A 27,513-nucleotide genomic window follows, 5' to 3' on the forward strand; every position below is an offset into this window, starting at 1 on the left:
TTCCACATGTTGAAAAGCTCGTTACAGTGGAGATGTCCTAGGGCATCTTCTCCTGTTTTAGGGAGGCAAAACTGGGAAAGCCCTGGGCACGGGCTGCTAGTTTTCTGTGACACGGGGCCGTGAGGGAAGGCAGAAAGTCATGCATTTTGCGGGAGTAGCTTGCTTTTTTTCATTGTGGAAGTGTCCATGATGTGAAAGCCGATTTTTCAACAGTACCTCTTTCTGCGTTCCTACAACCAGATTTGGACGGCATCCAGTGGCCGTGTCTTACTCAGTCTTTCCTCTTCAGAGTTCAGCACAGTAACCGTGATATCATAAATAAGCATTGAGTTAATAGTGAATGAATGAGTCAGCTCAGCGGGGACGTGTGGGCAGACTTCCAAGGGGATAATTTTGCCTGCTTGCCTGCCTTCTTGCTTTCTTCCGATAGCCCTTGAGATTTGCCCGGGTTTGCGTCATTGATGGCCCCAGACCCTTATTTACACACATATGCACACACTCACCTAACCTCCTGTGACTCTGAAGGAAGACTCCTTCCTTGCGCTTTCCAGGCAGGAACCTCCCGTAGCAATGTAATGGGCAGAAGCCCTCGGGACCGAGGATTGGTCTGCTGCCTCGTATCTTCAAAGGATTCCAGGAAAAAGACTCTTGACTTTTCTCCAAATATGAAAAATAAACTCTCATTTGAAATTCAAATACAGTTTATTTTATCTGTTATTATTTTAACAAGTCTTTTAGTCATCAAAAATTATGATTTAAAAACTTACAAGCCCATCTGCAGACTTAAAGGCTGCTTGTTCCGAATCAGCCTTCAGGAACGTGGATGGATCAAGGTAGCTTTTATGAGGGCGTTGAGGACAGAGCCCACCCATTCAACTCAGATCGCATCTGTCCCTCATCTCTGTTTATGTTGTTCTTGAATTTCAAATTTTCTTGTAACCACATTATAGATTCAGGTATTTTTTGTTTGTTTGTTTTTTGTTTTGGGGGTTTTTTTTAGATTTAATTTATTTATTTGACAGAGAGATAGAGAAAGTACAAGTAGGCAGAGCGGCAGGAAGAGGGAGAGGGAGACACAGGATCTCCACTGAGCAGGGCACCCCAGGCGCCACCCAGGCGCCCCTATATTCAGGTTCTTTGCAAAGAGCAGTGCCTGCACGTTCAGGCTCCTTGGAGATTGCCAAGATGATAAAAGTTAAGGAGTAATTAAAGGCCAAAATTTTGTATACTCCTAGATAATGGAAGGCTTAATATCAGAAAACATTTACACCTACCTTTGCATTCAGGGAGAGTTTAAAATTCAACCTTCCTTGTTGTATTTAGAGTAGGGGTGTGTGTGTGTGTGTGTGTGTGCATTAAACACCTTAAAATTTGAAGTTTAAGGGGTCCTGTTATAATTGTATTGATATTGTTCCAAGCCAACCTACCTTTTAAAGTTTTTTAACAAAAGAAAGACCTGTTCTGACAATGGATTAGAGAGCACGACTGCTCTATGCACACCAGTAGGAATTATTATTCTACAAAGAAACTTCCTATTAACCTTCTTTCCTCTTCGTGGCAGACATCCAAGCCCACAAGGTGGGAAGATTTTAATCCTCTGGGACACAGTTCAGCTTTTGAAATCTTTAATTTGGAGATCTGTGCCATTGCTGGGAATGGTAATGTTTTCTAGATACCCTCGACTCGTAGAAATGATCCATTCCTCTGAGTGACTAATTCATCTGGGTCCTGGGAGAACTTGCTTCTGGTGGCCATCCATGCTGGGCTCTCTGGCCTTGCTGGTTTTCCCAGTTGAGGAACAGGGAGCTCTCTCTGTGTCTTTGGAGCTAGTGGTGTGATCAGAAACCTCGGCGCTCTCTGTATTTGGTGAACGGCTCATTGCCAAAAGATGGAAAAGAAAATGTTTTGGAGATTTTGTTTTCCAAACTGTTTCATCCTGTGATGAGACAGCTAAGATTACCTTGCCTGTCGGCAGTTAGCATGCTGCTTCTTTCCAGAACGGATGCTACGAAATCTTTCCTTGCTATCTATCTTTGTTTTTGCTGACTTAAGAAGAGTTTGTGTTTTTATTGTTATTTTGACTGAAACAAAAGTTGGTACTTAAGAGAATAAGATAAAAAGTAAGACGAGCCCAGTAATTTGTAGAAGGGATGTAAACAGTCTTATTGGAAGATGTAATGAAACCATGTTTTCTCTCTTTTTAAAATCTCCGTGGGCTATAAATGCTGGCCCTTCCAAAAAGACGCTCTCAGAAGTTTGTTTTGTTTTGTTTTTAACAAAACACACCTTACTGAACTGTAAGACATCCTTCTTAAAAGAGAAGTGTAACAATGATGTTTTGTAAAATAATTTAGAAGTCAGAGAACAAAACTGTGAGAGAAAGAGAAGTTTTACTCTTCTTAAAAAAAATGAGAGGACCTTAACCCACTTTCAAGAATGAGGGTGTTTTCTTTTTACCGAAGTATTGTAAGTAAATTAATCCATATTAATGGTTCCATTTTGCTTTTTAAAAATTCTCAAAAAGTAACATTTCCTGAGGTTTGAGGTCATCTTAACATTAGTCAATACACTGTTTTCCTGTGTGTACGTGATTTGGAATGAGTACCACATGCGCTTCTGCGGGGGAGGAGATGCAGGCTAGGTCAATCCTGCCACAAACCAGGGACGCCTGGGGGGCTCAGTTAGTTAAATGTCTGCTTCGACTCAGATCATGACCCCAGGACCCTGGGATCGAACCCCTGCATCAGGCTCCCTACTCAGTGGGAAGGCTGCTTCTCCCTCTCCTTCTGTCCCTCCCTGTGCTTGTGAGCTCAGTGTCTCTTTCTATCAAATAAATAAAACCTTTAAAAAAATTATATCACAAATTAGATCCTTATGCCTAGTAATTTCATAATTCAAGGTAACAACAACAAAACCAAAACTACAGAAATTCTGAATTAACTGTAATTTTCCATGAGGTTTTAGTAAATTTTAAACTCCATCATGTCTGAGAAAACGCCAGTTTTTTCAAATCATGAACTGTTTCACATTCACGCCCTTGAACTAGTACGAGCATATGGTGTTTTAGCTTTGTTTTCAACTCCGCACAAAGTTCAGTGTTGTCCATCTTCCCATTCATCTCTATAACTTGAAGGATGAGGAAGGAATAGAAGGAGAAATTGTCATCTAGGCGATATTATCAGGCTTGTTCACTCTGAGTCCAGTGTCAAATCCACTAGGAAATATTGTGTCATAGAAGTATGTTTTGTTTTAACTCAATCTGTATGTAGTTCGTGTGTGTGTTCATTCTATAGTAGAAGTTGTGATTAAGGTGTTTCCATGAGAAACCATTGGCTAGGGCTGACCTAGGGATGGACACAGGGAAAAGAACCTGGCTGTTCCCTGTTTTCACCCACTTTTCCTGTCTCCCCCACCACTCTTCCCTCTGTCACCAAAGCCCATCACCAAATACGTTAACCCTTGAACAACACAGGGATTTGGAGCATTGACCTTCCATGCGGTGGAAAATCTGTGTATAACTTCTGGTTCCCCCAAAACTAAAAACTAAAGCCTACTATTGACCAGAACACTTACCAATAATGTAAATAATTGATGAGGACATATGTTGTATATGTATTATTTACTGTATTCTCACAACAAAATAAGCCAGGGAAAAATGTTATAAAGAAAGTCACAGGGAGAGAAAACACATTTATAATAATGTACTGTAAAAAAAAATCTGCAGATACGTGGACCCATGCAGTTCAAACCCATGTTGTTCAAGGGTCAGATGTACACTTCCATGGTTCTTTCTTTTTTTTGGTGGGTGGGACGGGAGAGGGGGAAAATCCTTACTGACATATAATCTAGATACCACGTGTGAGGTGATCACTGTAACCGTCATACCTCAGAAACTCATGTGATTCACCCATTTAAAGTCTACCCTCTGTGTCTACACAGAGCTAATTTACAACATCTTCAACCAAATTTACAAGATCTTCACTGCCCCCAAAAGACAGCCCGCCTCCCAGACTCTTCTCAGACCCAGGGAACCACTAGCCTAGTCTAGTCTACCTCCTTATGTAGACTTGCCTACGGTGGGCCTTTGTATAAATGGAATCACACAATTTGTGTCCTTTGGTGGCTGCCTTCTTCCACGGAGCACGCTGTGGTCAGGCTATGAGGGGTGGGACAAGGCTGAGGTAATATCCATTCTCTAAATCCAAACCATGGGGGCACCTGCATGGCTCAGTGGGTTAAAGCCTCTCCCTTTGGCTCAGGTCATGATCCCAGGGTCCTGGGATCAAGTCCCGCTCGGGCTCTCTGCTTAGCAGGGAGCCTGCGTCCTCATCTCTCTCTGCCGGCCTCTCTGCCTGCTTGTGATAAATAAATAAAATCTTTATAAATAAATAAATAAATAAATAAATAAATAAATAAATCCAAACTATGAAGCCCTCTATTCCACAGTTACCTTCTCAGAGAACTTCGTCTTTCTCACCCGTGAAAGGAAGTAGTTTTGTCGATTTGTACCTAGACACAAAAATCTGATTCCCTGTTAGAGGGATCTATTTATTTATTCCTTCTGACCCAGGAAGCAGATTTTTGATCTTTGTGTCCACCGAATTCTTAATTTTCACAGACCAGAAAGAAGAAAATATTTTATTTTTATGAAGAGAATGATGTTTTGTACCCCAAGTCTGGAGTCCTTTTGATATTTTCCTGTATCAGAAAACTGAAAGAAAGGTGGTGCCTGGATATTTTATAAGCCAGAGAGATTCAAGCAGTTGTGTTGGGGAGTCTTTAGGGAGATCTTTCCCACAGCAAGTGTCACATTGTAAACACCGTTGGGACGATTGATGGTGCCAAGAAAACCCTTTCAGTTATTTTATTTATCTAAAATTCAAGTACCTATTAGAGATAAAAGGCCAGTTTCAGCCCTGATCGTCTGTGGTTGCTGCTTTTTCCTGCTTCTGCCTGGTGAAGCGGTTAGGAATTCAAACATGGTGTGCCCCTAATAGAATCTGTGTCATGAAACTTGTACAACTTTTCAGAAGTGGCACATGAATTAAATACCCACAACAAGAATGCACATGCTGGGTGGCCTGGGTGGCTCCGTCAGTTAAGCATCTGCCGTCGTGGCTCAGGTGGTTATCTCAGAGTCCTAGGATCGAGTCCCACATCGGGCTCCCCGCTCAGCGGGGCATCTGCTTCTCCCTTTGACCCTCCCCCTCTCAGGCTCTCTCTTTCTCATTCTCTCTCTCAAATACATACATACTAAAAGAAGCAGTAGGCCTCCTTTCGGATGGAAAGTTTTGAAGGATTCTTGCGTAGTTTCTTATAGGCAAACAATGTCAGTTTCTCTCTCAAATCAGCTTTAATGTTCATATGAAACTTTAATCCCTTATAAGTTATTTTTCCTCTTTCTGTTTTGCAGAACTCTCTCTGGACTACTAAGAGATAGTACAGGTGACTCTTGAACAACATGGGTTAGAACTACATGGGTCCACCTATATGTGGATTGTTTTTCATAAATACAGCAGAACACTGTAAATGTGTTTTCCTTATGATTTTCTTTTTTTAAAGGATTTATTTATTTATTTATTTATTTGAGAGAGAGTACAACAGGATGAAGGGCAGAGGGAGAAGCAGGCTGAGCAGGGAGCCCGATGCGGGACTCGATCCCAGGACCCTGGGATCATGACCTGAGCCAAAGGCAGAGGTTTGACCTACTGAGCACCCCCGGCACCCTTTTCCTTATGATTTTCTTTTTTTCTAGCTAACTCTATTGTAAGAACACAGTATACAGTACACATAAGATACGAAATATGTGCTGATTGGCTATTACTATTATCAGTAAGGCTTCTGGTCCATGGTAGGTTAATAGTTAAGTTTATGAGAAGTCAAACTTACTTGCACATTTCTTGGTGTGCAGGGTGTCGGAATCCCAACTCCGGTGTTGTTCAAGGGTCAACTGCAGTAAACAGATAATATGACATCAGGGAGCAAACTGAAAATTGAGCTTACTTAAAACTGTTTACTTGGTTGTATTCTATCCACTGTCACAATAGGAGGTTTTCTCAACATACACTCTCAGCCCGTCCTTAAAAGTTATAAATTATTGAATTCTACAAAACATATTCATGGACCAGAGCCTGGTTTCTGAGCTCAGCTGGCAGCAGTGTGAAAAGATTTAGAAAGCATCAAGTGTTGCAAGTTCCTGAGAAGGCAAGGTTTCGGCTTGATTTCCTTCAGTTTTAAAATGAAATCACGGCATCAAATAGCAGCGTGTTTGTGGGTTAAGATACAAAGAAAGGTAGCGAAGGGATGAGGCAGAAATAAAACCGAGGATCCAACGACCATCTGTAGGCTTCACGCCCATAATGCAGGTTCAGTGTCTCAAGCATTCATGTATGAAATACACTCCTCTCCCAGTGTGCTTCCTTTTCTGTCAAACAGTAGTACGTGTGCGGACACGTGTGTGTTTGCGTGCACATACGCACATGGGTGTTTGTGCCGAGACAGATCTTAGGTCCTTGAGCACCGTGCCACTGAAGACCATGGTCTTTGGACCTCCCACTGCGAAAAACTTGTCAGGGTGCTTTGTAGAAACCTTCTATATGGGTGACAAACTCTGTTGTCTGAGAAACAGTGGGAACTGACAGCAAGACGGGTGTGTGACGCCTGTGCACAGGGGAGTCGTGCGGAGATCGTGGCGAGGGCTGAGTCTGAAGTTTTACGTGTCCCGCCTTCCCTGGTTTTAGGTGTGCTTGGCAGTAGAAGTTTCATTACAGCAGTGGGAGGAATGTACCTTCTGCCTGGAAGGTTGCTGTCTGATTTGGGGAGTGAACTGACTTTGATCATCAAGGTGTTTGTCTACTGACTGGTGTGCTGCCTTTGAGCTGAGTTTGCATGGGGATGTATGTGCAAGTCTTCCATGCTTCCCTTGAGCCCCATTTGCATGGGAATGTATGTGCAGGGCTCCCACACTCCCCTCTAGCTGAGTTTGCACGGGGATGTATGTGCAGATCTTCCACACTCCCCTCTAGCTGAGTTTGCACAGGGATGTATGTACAGGGCTTCCACGCTCCCCTCGAGCCCAGTTTGCACGGGGACATATGTGCAGGGCTTCCACGCTCCCCTGGAGCCCTACTGTCACTTCTCCTCTGAGGAACTTGCCCCAATGGAGGGTGCTTCCACATCGTGAAAACTTGTACTTTCTGAGTAGGAATCGGCAGGGAATCTGCCCGAAGGCAAGGGTAACATGAGGGTGCTTGAACAGCAGCTTTGCTTGGAGAGCCACCGACATCCGGGGCTGATGGACCGCACATGTGTACTTCATCCAAAGGTTAGCAGTTAAGGACACAAGAAGAAAGGATTCTGATTCGCTTAGCGAAAGCCATTGCTTCTTCCATGGTGGTGGTGACAGGAACCTGCCTTTCCCCCATTTTCCCTTAGGTCTTCCTTCCCACATCAATGGCAAGGCCAGCAGACAGACCTCTCCCCACCCCTTGTGCCCATGGGGCACCTCGGAGAGCAGAAGGATGGGAATGCGGGGTCCTGGCTCACCTGGCTGCAGACCCATCCCCCTGGGGACACAGCAACTTTGTTGGTTTGCTGTGGGCACCTGAGAGATTGTATTTGCTCCATGAGCCATGAGTTTCCCAAGGCAGATGCTTCCAGTTCTGCTTGTAGGAGGAAATCATGGAGCAGCTGTGCGGGGGGACTCGGCCTTTCTGAGAGAGTGGTGCAGTCCTGGCATCCCTGCCCCGTTTGCTCAGGAGGGAGAGTTCTGAGAGCCCCGCCGAGGGAGCTGGCTTGCCGCACTGTAATTTGCACCATCTATCTCTTTCTGGAATTCGGGCCGGTGGCAAATTGCATATCTTTGTGTTGGATTAGTTTGGACTTTAATCATGCATTATTTTCCCTCCAATTAAATTATTTATATATTTGATTAACGTTTTCACTGCTAGGGAGTCAAATGTTCAGTGAAACCACAAATAAACACACGCCCATTGAATTTCAGGCTAGCTTCACGCAGGAGAACTCTGTTGGTGGAAGGCTGAGAATTCACTGTGTGTCTGTCTTCTTAGTTACCTGGGACTCGGGGGGATCACTACCCACCACTGGGTCCTAGAAGCACACTGCAGGGGTGGGGGGCTCTGTCTGGCCTCCCTCCCTCCCCTTATTTAGCTAGGATCCCGACTTTTCTTCCTTCTGTGGTTTTTGTCTTTTCCCCGGTGCTGAAACCTCCCTCTCTAACTTCCTCAGGCTTGGCCAGCCTGACCAAGAAAGTCAGGGGCTCTGCAGCCTAAGAAGGAAAGCGAAATCACTTAGTCAGGGGTGAGCAAACTGATGGCCCACAGGCCAGCTCTGGAGCCCTGCTTGCCTTTGCACAGCCCCTGAGTGAAGAAATGGTTTCTACAGTTTGAAATGGTTGGGGAAGGAAAAAAAAATCTTAAGACTATTTCTTGACATGTGAAATGTTCAGCCTCAAAGATAAACAGCAGCACCCATTCATTTACACGTGGTCTATGACTGTTTGCCTAAAATGGAGGCCAAGTTTGAGTACCTACGACCTTCTGGCCAGCAGAGCCTAAAATAGTTTCTGTCTGGCTTCTTACAGAAAAAGTTTGCCGATACCTGATCTAGTTGATCACTGGGATTTAACAGATGAGAAAATTAAGTTTCGAGTAGGAGAACTGCCCTGTGCCGAGATGCAGAGCTCATCAGAACTCGGTCTGGGAGGCGTCTTCCAATGTCCATCCCACGTTCTTTCCGCTGGAGTGTAGGGTCCGCCTCCTTGCAGAGGTCCAAGCAGCTTATGAAAGAAAAGTAAACGTTTAGGACACAAGGACAGATACAATCTATTTCTTAGAATTTTAATTTTCTCTTGCAATCCAGCGTCAGGAACTGCATCAAGCCTACAGTGCATTTGAACTACCCGAGTAGGCACAGGGACATTTTCGTGTTTCTTTAGAATAATGGATTACATCTTGTGCTCAGCCCTTGGACCTGGTTCCCACCGGCCGAGGGGGTAGAATGTCATTTCAAAAAAAATAACTCGTGGTCTCAATCCAACTTTGTACTCAAGAGCAGTTTCAGAGAATTACAAAAGCCTATTAGACGGAACTGCGTTCTGATGTATGGGGGTCAAGAGGGAAGACCCCGCCCCCCCCTCCCCCGATACTAACCTTTCTGGAAGCGAGGCTGGTCTTCCTGACTAGCCCAGGTTCTTCTACATCTCTCCCCATGGGAGATCAGCCGGCTGATTGACATGGCATGCCTGGCCCTTGAATTTTCAGACATTGTCCCAGAGGCCAAGGTCAGTGAGCACTGATGAGGAAGACAAACAGGAAATGGGGTCTTTCAGTTATGGCTCTCTTGTCAGCTCCTTGCTGGATGCCTCCTGTGTCTGCTTGACCCATCTACCCTTCCGCGCGAGTTCCTCATCCTGTTCCTCAAAGGCAGCGTGTTCTGTCCCATGGGTCTAGCTTTTTGGCCACGGGGACCCATTCTCCACACAACCTCTCTTATCTGCACACTTGGTGGGTCTCCACGTGTCGCTCAGGTCCTACCATGAGTGCCCCTTCATTGAAGAAGTTGACCCTGCTCTTCCATGCGCCACATGGATTTGAGACCCCCTGTTCATTATTTTTAGAAAACCCTCTTCCTTTCACAACACTGATCACAACTGGAATTGTATAGTCATTTCAGGCATTATTGGTAGATTGTCCGTTCCTTAGGGCAGGAAGCATGTCCAGCTGGTTCCACAGCATGGGGCTTGGAGTGGAGAGGATCTTGGTATAACGCTGAACAGAGTAAATACTGTTTATTATTCAGTATTTCAGTAAATACTGAATAGAGTGTTGTCATCACATACTGTGCAGTAAGCATTTATTCATCAATGAGAAAAAAAAAAAAGTGTTTCTAGAAAATGTGAGACTCTGCTCAATGCAACATCCACTCAGAAAATTAGAAATTCTAGCTCCTACTTGGGGAATCGCACCTTCTCCTCTCGGAGACCTGGGGATATTGGATAACAAGCACTCAGCTCTCTTCAGGAAGTGTGTGTGTGGAGCAAAAACAATATGATCACCCAGTGTTCCCAGCAAGGTGGGGTTCATGTTTGGGTATCACTCAAATCCTTTGGAGTTCTCGATAATGTATCGTCATAAAGTCATAGAACACGTTACGTTAAAATCGTCTTGTATGGACACTAGGTGAAATGAAACGAAGTCAAGACAAGCAGAAGCATCAAGTTCAATCCCTTTTGTCCAGTGAAAGTTCAGTCTACCACCTGAGTCCAGTCCAATCGCAAATATGTACTGAGGACCCGCCAGATACCAGGGACCCCGGCCACTTGCTGAGACTCTGAAACGAGAAGATGTGGGTCCTGTCCTCTAGTAGACTCAGCCTGGTTCTAACTCTGGTTTCCAGCTCCTCCCGCCTTCCTCTTCCTCCGTGTCCTTTGCAATCCAAGGAGGTTATTTCCAGTACCTCGGGGAAGAGTGAACCAAGGGCAGTTTTTATGGGATGGATTTGTGTGATCAGCAACAGATGCTCAAGGAGTGGGGAGGTCACAGCCACTGCCTTTCTCCGCCCTCACCCAGTGTTCAAGTCCAGAAGGCAGAGCAAAGGTCATTTTATCCGCCCTCTGGAGGAACAGGGTAAGGCCAGCTGAGGGCAGACTCTAACCTGCAGGCCCCCAGAGACCACTACTCAGGAACCAGAGCCTGAACAAGAAAGTCTTTAAACATTCTGTCACGACCACACAGTACATGGAACCCAAAGGGGGCTTTCTCTTATCGAACGGACTCATCTGTGGTGTGTTTCTACGTACACTTGAGAAGTGCTTACAAGAGGCTTAAATTAAGGCAAATAGAATGTGGGGTAAGGAAACCACAGAATAAAACCAACAGGACCCACCCAGGACCCTGACTTCTTCAGTAACTAAATGGACATTTAAGTCACATAATCATCGTACTGAAATTGACTTAAATTTGATCCGAGGTGAGAACCCTCTCTTCCTCAGGCATTTCTCTAGGGTTCTTTGTGTCTTCCTGTTGTAGGACAGTTGAGGTATGACTCCCCACCCAAGGAACTATATAAAAAATGGTTCTAAAACTTTGAATGAATGAGACATTTAGAAAAATTCATCTTCACTTTAGAAATGGAGTTAAGAGGGTTCTATAAAGCTGGGAAGAACGTTCGAGCCTAGGTAAGCCATCCCTGCATTTTGTACATCAAGAAGGCTGTGAACCAGACACTAAAGCTTTTCACTGGTCTCCTGGTCCTCTTCAGTATTTGTTTCTTTTGTCTGTGATTATCATCTGAGAAACAAAAATCCCACTGATTGGAGCTAAAGTGTAGTTCAGGAAAGTGCTTCCTTCGGTTTTTGCTGCTCCTGTCAGGGAACAATGCGTGTGCGGGCACACGTGTGTGCACACATGTGCATGTTCCCTTCCTGAGATCACAGCTGTAGTGCTAACTGGAGGCCCGGAGTGTATGGGAGCTCCCCTGTGCTCTGTTGACCTTGACCCCCCACTGGGCAGGTGAAAAAGGCAGAGGCACAGCGAGGAGCGTGGGCTCACCCCATGTCCCGCCTCCCCTCTTCTTGGCCAACACGACGCCTCCAAATAGCACCACAAAATACAGGTGCATGATTACTAAGGGCAAATTTGTTTAAGACACCTTAAACTAAAAAACTAAAAAAAAAAAAACCAAAAAACCAAACCAAAACAAAAAAAACCCACCATCTGTATTTCAAGTTATCATACGTTCCTTAGGGCTGAGGGTTGGGAGGCCTTTTGCCCTCCCTTCTGTCGCCTTCAGAAATGAGTCCTGCATTCCCACACGCTCTCCCTTTCTTTTGTCCCCACCCCAGCATATAAACAACGACCACATTCACGGTGAGAAGAAGGAGTTCGTGTGTCGGTGGTTGGATTGCTCGAGAGAGCAGAAGCCCTTCAAAGCCCAGTACATGCTGGTGGTGCACATGAGGCGGCACACGGGGGAGAAGCCTCACAAATGCACTGTGAGTGCACGGCGTGGGCCGTGGGCGTGGGGGCCCCTGACGGGGCGCTTGTCAGGGTGGGGCTCGGCTCCCCGGCAGGACCGAGGGGGCGGGGAGCGGCCCGGTGGTGGGAGGAGCCGGGCGCTGTGATGAATGCAGAGAGGTCTGAGAGGGGGTCTGGAATTGCGGGGGAAGACAGAAGTGGCGAAGGAGCCGTGACAACCACACTTTGGGGGACAGCAGAAGCGCTCAGACCTGCACTGTCCAATAAGGTAGCCGGGGACCCTGTGGGCCCCGTGGGGGTTTTGGATACCTGGCCAGAGCAAACAAGGAATTGATTATTGTACTTTCATTTAATTTTTTTAAATGTAGATATAAACAGCCCCCAGGGGCACACGGCTACCACATTGGACAGTGGAGCCGTCGGTGGGCGGAGGCAGCTGGGATCCACTGGTGGGCACTAGGAGTGAGCGCATGGACTGTATGTCTGCCCCAGCAGAAATGCCCCTCACGCTGGAAGACAGGGAGGGCAGAGACACGTGCCAACTTTGACTTAAAACCCATAAGCTCACTTTTAAAAACAGAACCCAGTGACTTCAGAGTTTTCCTTTGCCTTCCTAGTCCGTCCCCATGGCCCGGTGTAGACACACAAGAAGGCTGGGACTAAGCCTCCTTTCACACAGGGGCCTCCAGGAGCACTGGGCACTGCTCAGCCCTGCGCTTTACATCTTAAAGGCTCTTTACAAACATGATCAAATTCCATGCCTTTGTATGGACCCAAAGCCATATTAGTGAACTTTGTGCTGAATCTAAAATCAGTGGGAATTTGAGGAGATCAGTGAGCAGATAATGAAACCCATTGTCCACATTGAGTGGTCTATTAAAAAAGAAAGAAAGAAAGAAAGAAACCTCCAGGACTTTTTAGTAACCTTGAAAATGCTGTCTCTTCAACAGCACTGAGCCCCATCTGAATCCCAGTAAATGCAGAGTTTAGTGGACTTTTGTTCCTTGGTTTTGAAAAGCTGCTGACCCTCGAAATGTCAGTCTTTCATCAACTTTGGGGGAGTGTTAGGCCTAAGCCCATACTGTGTGGAGTGATGCAGATTTACCTGTTGTCCTCAGTTTGAAGGTTGCACAAAGGCCTACTCGAGACTAGAAAACTTGAAAACGCACTTGAGATCTCACACTGGAGAGAAACCGTATGTCTGTGAGCACGAAGGCTGCAACAAGGCTTTCTCGAATGCCTCGGATCGCGCCAAGCACCAAAACAGGACGCATTCCAATGAGGTGAGGCTCCCCCACGAGGCGCTGTTTGGGCCCAGAGCTCAGGGTGGTAGCAGAGAACCCTCGCAGGCAATGCACATGGAGACCAGGCCCATTCCGTTTCATTTCCTCTTGGCCTTCCCGGCAGGAGTGGGCGCTGGGCTGCAGGTCAGGGCCTGGAGCCTCCGCCCCTGGGGCTGACTGCAAATGGGCCTGGTCTGGTGAGCAATGTAGACCTGGGGGTGGGGGGGGACCTCAAACCCTTGGCAAGCAGGTTTTGCCTTGTTCAGAACTGCCACCTACTGGTCAAACAGTAAGAGCATTTTTAAAAAAATATTTTATTTATTTGTCAGAGAGAGAGAGAGCACAAGCAGGGGGAGTGGGAGAGGGAGAAGCAGGCTCCCCGCCAAGCAAGGACCCCAGTGAGGGACTCAGTCCGAGGACCCTGGGTTCATGACCTGAACCAAAAGCAGACGCTTAACCGACTGAGCCACCTGAGCATTCCCCAGTAGGAGCATTTCACTTTGGCATCCCACCCACTTGCTCTGCCCGGAATAGCGTGAATCCATGCGGAGAATGACCTGGTAAGCAGCCAGGATAGACACCCACCTTTCCTTGCTTTCTCCAGGCGGTATCTTCCAATGCAGTCTAGCCAAAAAGGCCTTTACAGGCCACCGACGTTGGCCAAACAGGATTTCCAGGCATTCTCATTTCCAAAGGCTCTTGGGAGCTGTTCTGTCCACAGTTAACCCCCAGAAGTTCAGAACAGCATGAAGAATGAAGATGATAGCAAATGATTTGGCCTGTGTTTTAAGGCACATCTGCCTGCAGGCCTCCAGTTTCTCTTTGACTAAGGTCGAGCTCAAAGTTCAGGTTCCTCTGTGAAGGCTTCTCTAGAATGAGTCCAGAGATGAACAGGAAAATCTCCCCGCATTTTGCGTAGAAGTAGGATTTTTGGCCAGAATGTGTTAATGTGAGACATAGTTCTGCTCTGGCTAAGGAGGTCATCGGTTTGCTTGACATGTGTGAGAGAAGACACATTTGACCTGGCTTAGCAGCTCAGGGACCATTGGCTTTAAGGTCCTCTCCAAGTGTCCCTTCAGCTCTCGGGGACAGAGCAAACACATCTCTAATGGAAGGAGCCACGCTTTCCTTAAAAACACACTCATACTTGAGCTCACATGTGCAGGGCCACACGTACAGACACTTTTTAGAAGGGTTGTGGCGGGATGAGGAGACATCCGTCATCTGGAACCTCTTATTATCAATCAGCTGTTGCAGGAAGGCTTTAGAGGAGATGCCTTATCTCCATTTTTTAATGTCAAAAATGCCTGTACTATGTACAGTGGTTACAGTGTAATCTGCTGTTCTTGTTTGGTGCAAAGTTTTAGGGAGTCTAGGTGAAGCCATAGAGATGGAAAACAGGTTAGCCGTTTGCCAGAGGCTGAGGGAAGGGACTAGGGTGACTCCTAATACATACAGGATTTCTTCTGGGGACATTGGAAATATTCTGGAATTTGACTGATAAGTGGAGACAGTTGCATAAGATTGTGGAAGTACTAAATGTCATTGAATTGTGCAATTTAAAAGGGTTTTTTATGGTATGTGGAATATATCTCAATATAAAATGTTTTCGGGGATTTGATTAAGTTAGAATTAAATTGAATTAATACATTTAACTGCACTCCATGTATTTAAGTACAGTTAGGACTAGACATCTCGGAGGTATTCACTCCTATAGATTTTTAGGCCAAGTTTCCCTCCTGTTGCTGTGGAGAAATTGGGGCAAAGGAGGGGTTGGGATTAGCAGTGCACACATACACACACACTTACTCAGCTTTTTGTCTTGCTTAGGGACTTAAATTATGTGCACAGCTATTTGCTTTTAAATACACTAGAGTTGAGCTTGTCCACTTCTGGGAGGTCAAGAGTGTAGCTTTGTCTGAGCGTTTATCCAATATGAGATTAAACGAAACACTGTTCGATCATACCTTTCACCAGGGTTGAGCAGCGTATAGAAACTCAGTTAGCCACCTTGACCGCACAAGGCTTTGGCCCTCTAGAGGAATGACGGACAGCTTCACTTCCACCAAAATTTAGAATCTAGATTTGTGTCAGGAGCCGGTCCACGATAAATCTAGATATCCTCTTTCATTTATTGGCTTTCTCTTATTTGTACTTTCATTCACTGCCCCAAACAAATATCGAGAGCTAGTTAGGGGGCACATGTTCTGCTGTTGAGGTAGAATACTGTGAACTCGAACAAGAGGGGCATTTTTCCCATTCAGGAAGCCAGTCTGGCATTCCCCCTACACCCTTAGGCTGCCTCACCCATTTGGGGCCACAGCAGTGGCCTCTGCCAGGGATCCCGACTTGAGACCACACAGCTCATGTCCCCCCAGAGTCATGCTACGCAAGAATCCTTGAGCTTGGACTCAGTGTGTCTCCCTCTCCAGAATGTTCCAATGGCTTCCTCTTTCCTAGAGGGAAATTTTAAACTCTCTGGGTCTATACCTGCTGGCACCCAGCCCATGCCTGCCCTTCCAAGCTTGACCTCTTACCTCTGTGGACATGCATGGAACTGGACAGCCTCACCCGCAGGCATGAAACACTCCTGCCTCTAGACCCTGGCTTTACATTTTGCATCCACTTACCTTCACTTTTATCCCTCAGAATCTTGGTTTTCTTTCAGGACCCAGCTACAAAGCCCCCTGGTAATAAAGTTCTGTTCACTGATTAATCACTCTGTGCAACAAACACATTGTGGTGAGCATTTTATACATTGTCTCATTTAAGCTTTAGACCCCAGGAGCTGGGTGTTATACCCAGATGTAACAACATAGAAACCGATGCCTCCCACAGTTACCCCAACTGAAAAATGATTGCCCTCCAAACATACCCTTCGGGGGCATTCATATTTGGGACTGGTGATAATTACAGGCTTTCTTATTTTTCCTGCACTTTTTATAACCCCAGATATTAAATCCTGCAGCTTATAACTTGATGTTCTCAGAGTCTTGCCTATAGCGGGGACCGTTACACATTCATTGAGAACTGTAGTTGGATAAATGCTACAAAGTCAAGTGAAAAATGCAGCAGTCTCTTTCACAAAGTACCCTTCCGTTGGGTGAGTCAAAAAGGAAACGACCATGGCAAAAGTTGAACATCTAGGACAGGAGACACAGGTAACTCAGGGAGACTGACAGCATTTATCCCCGCCGACAGTTCTAGCATTTCAGTCACTGGTCACACGCAAAGACCTTCCACCTCTAGCTGTGTCCTCACGTCCAGGCTAACCCAGCGTGGACACATGCATATACTTGTGGGAAGAGCAGCGGCTCAGACGCGAAACACTGGCCTGACTGGGCGCTCTCCCCCTGCACCCCCTGCCCCCAGCCCACCGACGCCTGCGCTGTGCATCCCAGCGTGCCTGCGGATGGCGCGGCCTGTCCCAGCAGCGTGGTGAGCAGGCGTAGGGCCCATGTCAGACGCTGCAAGGTAATGGCCACTCATGGCTGGATCCATTCTTCTGTACCTAATGCATAGAAGTCGATGCGCTCGTTTCATTATATATGGGCTGCAAATCACAGCAGCCCCTGAATAGAAGTAATTCATAGTTAATGGGAATCAATTCTCCCCAAAAGAATCTCAAATTTGGAGGTGAAGTCTCTCGGGATAATTTTCGGAGTCTTCTCTACATTAGGACATTTCATCATTTTCTGTAGCACTCAGTCTGTTCTTGGGCTTTTAGTGAAAAAGCATCTTTTAGACACATACATTCTATAAGACAGGGCAGCTTTTTTTTTAATATAATGGGTACATTATACTAATCATGCTTTTGATGACTGTCGCTAACCTAATAGCTCATCTTCTGGTCTACGTAGATATGTATTCTTGGAAGGAGTCACGAATATATTATATTTCAAGCCAGGTAAACAAAATCCCAGTTTTGATGTTGGTCATGAGTAAATGCCAGCGATTCTGTGATTTGAGTAAATAATTTAGCTGTAAGCATCCGTAGGATTTTTAATGACTGCGTTTGTAGGTTTGATCACAGGCCCACATGGAACACAGAATCCTTCACAGGCTTTGGCACTCAGGGGCAGACCCAGACAGGCACCCTCCTTTCTAGGACACCAACCACCAGCCCTTCTCAGTTTGTGAGTGAGTGTTCACAGACGGTCAGACAGGGCTTTGCGACTTTGAGAATCAGGAAGGTTCTGGATATTCTGAGTCCCGAACATCCCATACAGTTGCAACATGACCCCAGTGGATGTATTTTAATGATCTCTAACACAGAAGAGGCTGTAGGCAATTATTTTTTACATGCTTATGTGCACATTTTCACAAAGGGTATAGTGATTTTTGATCAGAAAACCAGGACATCCCTAAGAAATGTCTTCACACGACCTCTCCCAGAGGCACATGGCGTTCTGATGAGGTGATGTGTGCGTGAGACTCCTTCTGCAGTTGTCACCATCATTGTCATCGTCTTCACTGTCACCTTCAAATACCTACTGAGCAGCTACCCTGACACCAGGGGCCTTCTTCCTACTTATAGGATAAATGTTTCCAAGAACATACAGGCGATCTGCACATTTGCAGCTGTCCTTGAGCATCTTTTAAAATAACAGTCTATTTTTTTTTTAAGATTTTTTGTTTATTTGTCAGAGACAAGCAGGCAGAGAGGCAGGCAGAGGCAGAGAGAGAAGCAGGCTCCCCGCTGAGCAAGAAGCCCGATGTGGGACTCGATCCCAGGACGCTTGGATCATGACCTGAGCCGAAGGCAGCGGCTTAACCCGCTGAACCACCCAGGTGCCCCAATTAAACAGTCTATTAAAGCCAAATTCGCAGGCCCTGAACAGTGTTCAAATGGCCCTTTTTTTTTTTTTTCATTTTATTTTATTTCTTTTCAGTATTCCAGAATTCATTGTTTATGCACCACACCCAGAGCTCCATGCAATCCGTGCCCTTCTTATTAACCACCACCAGGCTCACCCGACCCCCCACCTCCTCTGCTCTAAAACCCTCAGTTTGTTTCTCAGAGTCCACAGTCTCTCATGGTTTGTCTCTCCCTCAAATGACCTTATTAAACCCTTAGCATCTAGAGGTGTCTGAAAACCTCCCAGCTTTGCGGAGGTGCTTTGAAAGAGTGAAAGCTGCGGTGTGCGTCCGTGAGACTGTTGGGCTGGGGCGCGAGCGCTTTGGTAACAATTTCTTATTTCATTCATGGGGCTTTTGGCAGAAACCATATGTGTGCAAAATCCCAGGCTGCACGAAGCGCTACACAGACCCGAGTTCCCTCCGGAAGCACGTGAAGACAGTGCACGGCCCAGAGGCTCACGTCACCAAGAAGCAGCGTGGGGACATACATCCTCGGCCCCCCCCGCCCCGCGATTCCGGCAGCCATTCACAGTCCCGGTCGCCCGGCCGGCAGACTCAGGGAGCCCTTGGGGAGCAGAAGGACCTCAGCCACACTACCTCAAAGCGGGAAGAATGCCTCCAAGTGAAAGCAGTCAAGGCAGAGAAGCCCATGGTATGTCACTCGCTTTCCTTCTGCTGGTCCCCAAGCCATCCTAGGTTATTTTAAACAGTCAACGAGGGCATGAGGACGGACTAGACCACCCAGTTCCTCATTGCACTGGAATCCCTGATTGAAGGGGTTAGGAGCTCAGAGACCCAGATTCCTTACTTAAGGTTAATCAGCATAGAGTAACTCAGAAAAGAGCATCAGAGTTTCCTAACTTTTTTAAAATCAGTCTGGAACCATAGCACATCAGGGCAGATAGAAAGAACGGCATGACTGACTACATTTCCAGTAGACCTGTAATGGAGAAAGCCCTTCAGGCTTTCTATAAACGCATATTTTGCATCGTGCTTTGCCCTGGTAACTCCGAAATAAATAAGCACAATCCCTATTCTTTAGGTGTTTATAGTCCCGTGGGCTAGACAGACCACCAAAAAGCAAATACTAGAACTCTGCATGATGGGTTTTTCCCACAAGTGCCCGTGAGAGCATTTGAGAAGGGAACAGACCACCTGTGCACTTGAGGATGTGATAGGAAAGGGGGTGTGGGTGGGTCTCAAGTTCAGCTCTCAAAGTGGGGGAGGTGCAGGCCTGACATTGCAGCAGGAGCCAGCGGTGGGGGTGGAGGGTGGGGGGGGTGGGGGGGTGGGGGGGTGGTAGTGGTCCAGGACGATGTGCAGGAATGAAAAGGAGTGAGGAGGAAAAGGGGTTCTATTTTACTGGTGATGGTGAATGACATGCCCGGCTGATTTTTAGAAAAGCCAGCTCCAGGGTCAGGCTAGGGATGGGCTTGATAGACTGGAGACCATTTTAGCAGTGGAGCCCGAACCGTAGAGGTGAGGAGCAAAGGAAGCACCAGAAAGCTGTCATCAGGAGAAATCATTCTGGTCTGGGGACTTAGCAGTCACCAGACGGACACAGGGATCATGCTACAGCTGCAGTTTCTTTCAAACTGCTCTTGATTTTTTTTTTTTTCCCCCTAAGTCTATGCCATACAAAACATCTAAACCTGTAAGAAAGGCAACGGGAAGAATGAAAGGAGTAGCTATCGGGAAAGCTTCGGTACAATTGTGTCTGGCGGCGTGTGTAACGGGGTCAGCTCCGCCAATGTGCTGGGGTCTCATCTGGCTACTCTACGTACAGAGGAAACATACCCGATAAAAGTCGTGGGCTTGGATTTCCAGATGCACACGACTGGTCAGGCAGGCATCGCTATACTCTGTTTTGCAAAGTGTCTTCTTAAAATCAGAAAAGTCCAGCAATTGGATGGACATCCTATGAGTTCCTGAGTGATGTCACCACGCAGCAGTATGTATGGAGAGGAAATGATGCCCACGTACAATTTTGGAGTTGACCGAGTGGAATTTAATGATTGGTTGAATTTTAATGACTTGCTGAGTTTAAGAGTTTTAGAGAGTGACATTAAGTGTAGCCAAAATAATACCAAGAAATTGTCCAGATTTATTATGAGTTGCCAGTGGGTACCTGTAGTTTGCTTTTAGAAAGAAAGAGAGAGAGAGGAAGGAAGGAGGGGGGAAGGAAGGGGAGAAAGAAAGGAAAGAAAGAAGGGAAGGAAGGAAGGAAAAAAAAGAAAGAAAAATAAATACCAAGCCCTTTAGTCAAAAAATAAACTATAATAAAAATAAAAAGCACCTTAGTCAAAAGGTGATGTATGTCTTACGACTCATCACTGTACGTTAAAGTTGATCAGTTCATAAGCGGTGTTGTGCATACTTTTGCGGGGGATCGCATATCTGTTTCCTAAAATAAAGTCTACCGGTACAACGTGCAGAACATTCAACAGTTTATCCCCAGGTGTTTAATGAAACAAGGAAAATGAATTTGTAGTCTCCTAGATTATGTCATCAAAAGACAATGATTTATGTTCTTCGGACATCCTAAGGACCCAGAGCCTCTTGTACCTTTAATGTACATCCCTAGCTCAAGAAAACGTGTCATTTCCTCTCCAAAGACCCATTATTTAAGAAGAAAATTGGTAGAAATAAGAATGTATAGTTATTTGGTTCAGTGACATCTGAGATGCCCCAAGATGTGAACTATTTTATAAAGCAATGAAATCATAGAAACATACACTGGAAGGGACCATAGAGAGCCTTGAGACAAGGCTCTATATGTTATAGGGAAGGCTAATAAATTCATCTGATTTCGTACACGGGACTATTTTGTCTGTATATATCCATACACATATAAATATAAGTAGATCGTTTTGTAGACATTTACTAATGCATATGAGATTTACATTTCTAATATTCTTTCTTTAAAAATGTATTCTTGATCATCGTGCTATGAATTAAATTCTTCTTTTTTCTTATTAATTCCACATCTCTTCTGTGTAATGCTCCTAAATGTCTTGTTCTCACTTCCTAAGGACAGTGGGTAATAAGGTGAGGGAATTTTGGCTTCTCTGCTCTTTTTGTTTTGTGTTTGTTTTAACGTTTAACTTCTGTGCATTTGATTTTTCATTTTTGTGCTTTGTGGTATCTTTGGTAGTAGAACAGTACTCAGCTATGTCTCAAATGTAGAAGCAATGTGTTTTGAACATTCAGCATGTGGAAATGTGGAGTCAGATGGTGAAATTCATTGTTCTGTTTGTCTAGGTTTTCATAACAAATCACGGCCGGCCGACCAAGCAGATGTTCTCAAAGACTATCACATTATCGAATTGATGCATGTAAACTCATTCTGGGACCAGACGGGTGTCCTCCCTCTTTGAGGGTGATCTGGATATATTGTTGTTCCCAGTTAATCTGTGTCGAAGTGTCTGAGCTCCTCTGAGCGATTTTCTGGTCTTAAAGGCCTTTTTGCCTCCTTCTGTGCCCTGTTAGAGGCTTGAGTCTATGGTGTGTGTGTGCATACACATAGACACATACACAGACACACAGACACACACACACACACACGGATTCACCTGCACACACTCTGAGCTGACAGTCCAAGAGTCAAAGACCTCGAAATCCTGGATGCTCCAAGTCCCTTGGGAAGGAGCAGGTGGCCTGGCCCTCCAGGATTCTGCCAAAGCAAAACACAAGCCAGGCTTCCCAAAGTCCCCATCAGATTTGTGTATCTCATTTGGCTCTGCTTGGTTGCCCGGGACAAATCTGGTGTATCACATGGCATTCACTTAGGACGTCTTCATCTGCTTGGCTGTACTTAGTGTGGTTGTGAAACGAGTGTGATGGGCTCTGCTGAGAAGCCCTATGCCTAAAACCCCTTCCCGACAGCCCTGTGCACCCCACTGGGACAACAGTGGGGCTCCATAACTGAGTGTGTGTGGTTCTCTCTCCCAGGAGAATTTGTTCTTGGGGCTGCTGGCAGCTTCTAGTTGTCCCAGTAACGCTGGAGAAGCCTCTATGGGGAGATGGAAATGGTGCTGGGCAGGGAGTCTAGGTTGGTCTTAGCACTGACCTTGTGAATTTGTGACTTTGGGCAATCACTGAACTCCTCTGAACATCAGTTTTCTTATCCACAAAAAAGGGGTTATCCTGTATATCTACCAATGGAATTCACCAATGGAATTTTAGATAGAGCAGTTCTAAGCTGTGCAGACTGGTCATTGAGGGCCATTTTATAGGGTGCCCCCCACCCCCAGATCTGAGGACCAGTTCTCTCTCATTCTCCATCTCCAGGAGCCCTGGGGCTGGGGGGGGGGGTCCTTTCCCTGACGGAGAGCCTGTGTACTGGCTCAGGTTTCTCTCTAGTTGCAGAACTGGCTTATACAGTCCATACAGTGGTGATGAGGGTATACAGTCCACACAGTGGTGATGAGGGAAACATTGCCTGATTCTCCCAGAGAAACGCCAGGGCACTTTAGGGGAATGGGAAGATTATTCCAGACTCAGATGGCTGTAACTTGGAGCATTTCTTGCAGCTGTCTTTATGCACAGCCTTGCTGGGGTTCTGTGGAGCAGGCAAGTGTAGACAGAAGTGGGGGAGGTTACAGAGAGCTTGAGCAACTAGCCCTGAGCAGCTCAGAGAGGGTCTCATGGGAGAGGACCTAGTGTGCCCCTCAAGTACCCATCTCCCGCACCCACTAGAGCCAAGCAGAACGAGCCTGTGGACTAAAGCCACCTGTGATAAGATGAACTGCGAATGCCCTCGGAGCCGAGTGGGAACTGTTTCCCAGGTCTTTGTCTCTTTCGTGGCCTCTCTGGGCCTCACACTTAATTCCCGCCACAGTCCCAAAGATAAATAAGTTGTCCCCATTTTGTAGATAAGGAAACTGAGGTTTAGAGTGACTGAGTCTTTTGCCCAAAGGGTCAAGTCAAGTCGTGCAAGTGGGATTGGAGCTGAGGAAGCTTGTTTGCAGAGCTGGCATCTGGGGAAGGATCCCGTGGCTGGTATCATGCCAGTCACTGCCCCCAGCCCCATTCAGCATGTCCCGCTTTCATTGCCCCCACCGCACATCTGCTGGGTACCCCATCAGCCCCTAGATCGTGAGAGGCCGCTTCCATTCACGGCACACAGCTCCCCTCACCGCACCTCTGGAGCACCCTGGAGGTCTAGGGTCTGTATGAGCCCTCGTTTTTGGCTTCCTTTGCTTTCTCCTTCCCAGTTACACCTCTTTGCTTTGCTCTTGACCCCAGCAGACATCTCAGCCAAGCCCTGGTGGTCAGTCTTCATGCAGCAGCCAACAGTCCCCCATCAGCAACTTTTCCAACAGTGGGCTCGAGCTTCCTCTGACCGATGGAGGTGGTGTGGGAGACCTCGGGGCCATTGACGAAACCCCAATCATGGACTCGACCATTTCCACTGCAACCACCGCCCTCGCCTTGCAAGCCAGGAGGAACCCGGCAGGGACCAAATGGATGGAGCACGTAAAACTAGAAAGGCTCAAACAAGTGAATGGAATGCTTCCACGACTGAACCCCGTTCTACCCCCCAAAGCCCCTGCAGTCTCTCCTCTCATAGGAAATGGTGAGTCCCATGCGCCCTCTCACCTCGGCTCCGGGCTCTCCGTTCTGTTTGTACATCCAGGCCGCAGTGGGAAGAACCTGGCTTGGTGTGTACTGGTGTGTCTCCCGGTCCTAAAATTACACTGTCACCACACCCATCAGTGTGGCCTCTCTGGAGAGGCCATTTTTTTTTTGTTTGTTTTTTTGTTTTGTTTTGTTTTTTAAAGATTTTTTATTTATTTATTTGACAGATAGATCACAAGTAGGCAGAGAGGCAGGCAGAGAGAGGAAGGGAAGCAGGCTCCCTGCTAAGCAGAGAGCCCGATGCGGGGCTCCATCCCAGGACCCTGGGACCATGACCTGAGCCAAAAGCAGAGGCTTTAACCCACTGTGCCACCCAGGTGCCCCGAGGCCATGTTTTAAAAGCAGTTCCTAAGGGGATAATAATGTAGGACTTCTGTTCTCACGGTGAGATCAGAACTGTTGGATGGGGCTGAGGAGGTCCCTCCAGCAGCGGCATCTGGGTTAGCACGGCCATCTGGTTTCCCATCGGCACCGGGGAGATCAGCAGCCACCTTGACTGACATGTTCCCAGGTCAAGGCAGGCCAGGCAGCCTTGCGCATTTGCAGCCCCAAACCCATGTCAGGTTTTGCTTCTGAGAGGACACTGAATGCCCAGACTATATATATCCTCAGGGTGAAGCTCCCACCCACCGACCCAGATGTCCTCCACCTTCAGGGGATGTCAGAGGAAGCCCCAAGTAGATAGGACACTCCGGGAATGCCTTTGGCTTTGGACTTGCCTGTCCCCAGAGCACTGTGCCCTACACCTGTGAAGGAGCTTAAGTGATCCAGGCTGTGTCTACTGCTCTGTTGAAGCCAGGGGTCTGCAAACTTTCCCACCCACTCGCAAATAAAGTTTCTGGTACGCAGCCGCACCCACTCCTTCACTGTTCCTTTGGGGACACGCAGCAGAGGCTGGGGGCTGTGGCAGACTCTGCGCACGGCCGGGGAAACCAAAACTAGTTTCACCCCACCCTGCACCTGACGGGTTTCCCGCCCTCCCGAAATGAACGCGCGTCTCTCCTCCCTCTCTCTGCAGGCACACAGCCCAGTACCAGCTGCAGTCTGGGCGGGCCCTTGACTCTCCTGCCGAACAGAAGCGACCTTGTGGGTGTGGACATCACCATGCTGAACATGCTCAACCGGAGGGACAGCAGCACCAGCACCATCAGCTCCGCCTACCTGAGCAGCCGCCGCTCCTCCGGCATCTCCCCCTGCTTCTCCAGCCGCAGGTCCAGCGAGGCGTCCCAGGCCGAGGGCCGGCCCCAGAACGTGAGCGTGGCCGACTCCTACGACCCCATCTCCACCGACGCCTCGCGCAGGTCCAGCGAGGCCAGCCAGGGGGACGGGCTGCCCAGCCTGCTCAGCCTCACGCCGGCGCAGCAGTACCGCCTGAAAGCCAAGTACGCGGCGGCCACGGGCGGGCCGCCCCCCACCCCGCTGCCCAACATGGAGAGGATGAGCCTGAAGACCCGGATGGCCCTGCTTGGGGACGGCCGGGAGCCCGCGGGGGCCCTGCCTCCCGTGCACCCCCCGCGGAGGTGCAGCGACGGGGGCGCGCACAGCTATGGCCGCCGCCCTCTGCTGCCGGCCGACGCGCTGGGCAACGGCGTGAGGCGGGCCAGCGACCCGGTGAGGACGGTGTCCGAGAGCCTCTCGCTGCCCCGGGTGCCGCGCTTCGGCAGCCTCCACGGCTTCAACCCTCCGGCACTGCCCGCCTCCCTGGAGAAACGCAACTTAGTGCTCCAGAACTACACGCGGCCCGAGGGTGGCCAGCCGCGCCACTTCGCGGCGTCCCCCTGCCCTCCGAGCATTACGGAGAACGTCACCCTGGAGTCCCTGACCATGGACGCGGACGTGAGCCTGAACGAGGAGGACTTCCTGCCCGACGACGTGGTGCAGTATTTAAATGCCCAGAACCAGGCGGGGTATGAGCAGCCCTTCCAAAGCGCCGTCTCTGATGATGGCAAAGGGCCCCATGGGCCCGGCCTGGGGAGTGGGCGCGGAGACTTCGAGCCCCCCGGGCTGCCCGACAGCCACGCCGGCCAGCAGTACCGGCCGCTGGAGCAGCCTTGCCCTGAAGCCAGCAAATCCGACCTGCCCATTCAGTGGAATGAGGTCAGCTCTGGCAGCGCCGACCTGTGCTCGTCCAAGGTGAAGTGTGGCCAGCGGTCGGCGGCGCAGCAGGCTCGAGCCTTCGGCTTCTACGCCAACGCCAACATGGGCGTTCACCCGCAGAATCCCTTAAGGAACGGGGTCGGCCCTGCCGGTGGGTACCCGACCCTCGTGGAGCACGGCAGCTCCTACGGCTGCCCCGAGCACTTAACGAGCCACAGTGGCGGACCGGGCACCAGCGGGAACACCTTCCACGAACAGCCCTACAAGACCCAGCAGTATGGGAACTGCCTCAACAGGCCGCTTGCAGCCCCCGGCCTGCTGGACGGGGCCTGTGGTGCCGGGATTCAGGCGGCAAAGCTGAAAGGCACCACAGTGCCGGGGAACGGGAGCCAGCCAGATTTTGGCCTGTCGGTGGTGCCCCACGAGTCAGCAGGCAGCGCTGTGAATGGCATGGCACCCCAAGACCTGGTGGGCCAGGGGTACCTGTCCCATCAGCTGCTCAACGACCACCAAGGGGTGGGCCGCGCCGGTCAGCAGGTGCTAGAGCAGGTCAGCGCTACCTCACACATCAACATCTATCAGGGGCCAGAGAGCGGCCTGCCGGGGCCCCCCTGCCAGGGCAGCCAGTCGTCGGGGTTGGCAGCCGCCAGGGGCTACCAGCCCTGTGCCGGCTTCGGGGGCAGCAGACGCCAGGCCACGCTGAGGGGCGGCCTCGCTCTGCAGCAGGGACAGCTCAGCGACACGAGTCAGGCCTGTAGGGTGAACGGCATCAAGATGGAGATACAAGGGCAGCCCCATCCGCTCTGTTCGAACCCACAGAGTTACTCTGGTCAGTTCTATGACCAAACCGTTGGCTTCAGTCAGCAAGACATGAAAACTGGTTCATTCTCCATTTCGGAAGCCAACTGCCTGCTCCAGGGGGCCAGCGCCGAAAACTCTGAATTACTCTCCCCAGGTGCTAACCAGGTGACAAGCACAGTGGACAGCCTCGACAGCCATGACCTGGAAGGGGTGCAGATTGATTTTGATGCTATCATCGACGACGGGGACCACGCCAGCCTGATGTCTGGAGCCCTGAGCCCCAGCATCATTCAGAACCTTTCCTACAGCTCCTCCCGCCTCACCACCCCGCGCGCGTCTCTCCCGCTGCCCGCGCTGTCCGTGAGCACCACCAACATGGCCATCGGGGACATGAGCTCTTTGCTGACCTCCCTCGCGGAAGAAAGCAAATTCCTTGCAGTGATGCAGTAGGCAACAGGGAAAAGGCTGCCAACCAACGTGAAACTTTAGGAGTTTAAGATGAAATGGACTCGGGTTTTGGCCGGTTTGTTTTTTGTTTTAGTTCTGTATGTATTTGAGCAATCTCATCTCACCTAACTGGGATGTGTTTCAAGTATATTCCTTTTATGGAAAAGGACTCTGAACAACCCTAAAGTATTCTAGGGAGAAACTGTCTTCCATTTCAGTTTTGAATCAGTATTGTGACACTCAAACCATCCTCTTGGTTTCCTTTATTTTTTTTTTAAACTGCAAGCCCCCCCCCTTTTTTAGTAAACAGTGTAAATGTGTGATGTGCACGTTCTTTTCGAAGAGAAGTCATGCGAGAATTTTGATGTGTCTCTCTGTTACTCAAAGGA

At 48.2% G+C, this 27,513-nt stretch overlaps 1 protein-coding gene across 4 annotated transcripts in view; it reads left to right on the plus strand.

The window, feature by feature from the left end:
- Positions 1-27,219, plus strand: part of GLI3 (GLI family zinc finger 3) — a 263,559-nt gene extending 236,340 nt beyond the window's left edge. For 3 of the 4 annotated variants that reach the window (XM_032305776.1, XM_032305778.1, XM_032305779.1), the window contains 5 exons: positions 11,864-12,013; positions 13,115-13,279; positions 18,501-18,791; positions 23,387-23,717; positions 24,798-27,219. In XM_032305776.1, the coding sequence (XP_032161667.1) occupies positions 11,864-12,013; positions 13,115-13,279; positions 18,501-18,791; positions 23,387-23,717; positions 24,798-27,127 (3,267 nt within the window). In that variant the 3' untranslated portion in view covers positions 27,128-27,219. The remainder of the gene's footprint in view (positions 1-11,863; positions 12,014-13,114; positions 13,280-18,500; positions 18,792-23,386; positions 23,718-24,797) is intronic. The other variant, XM_032305777.1, reaches the window with a different exon arrangement.
- The last annotated feature ends 294 nt before the right edge of the window (positions 27,220-27,513 follow it).

The sequence above is a fragment of the Mustela erminea genome, chromosome 11 (assembly GCF_009829155.1).
Source record: "Mustela erminea isolate mMusErm1 chromosome 11, mMusErm1.Pri, whole genome shotgun sequence".
NCBI classification, from domain to species: Eukaryota; Metazoa; Chordata; class Mammalia; order Carnivora; family Mustelidae; genus Mustela; species Mustela erminea.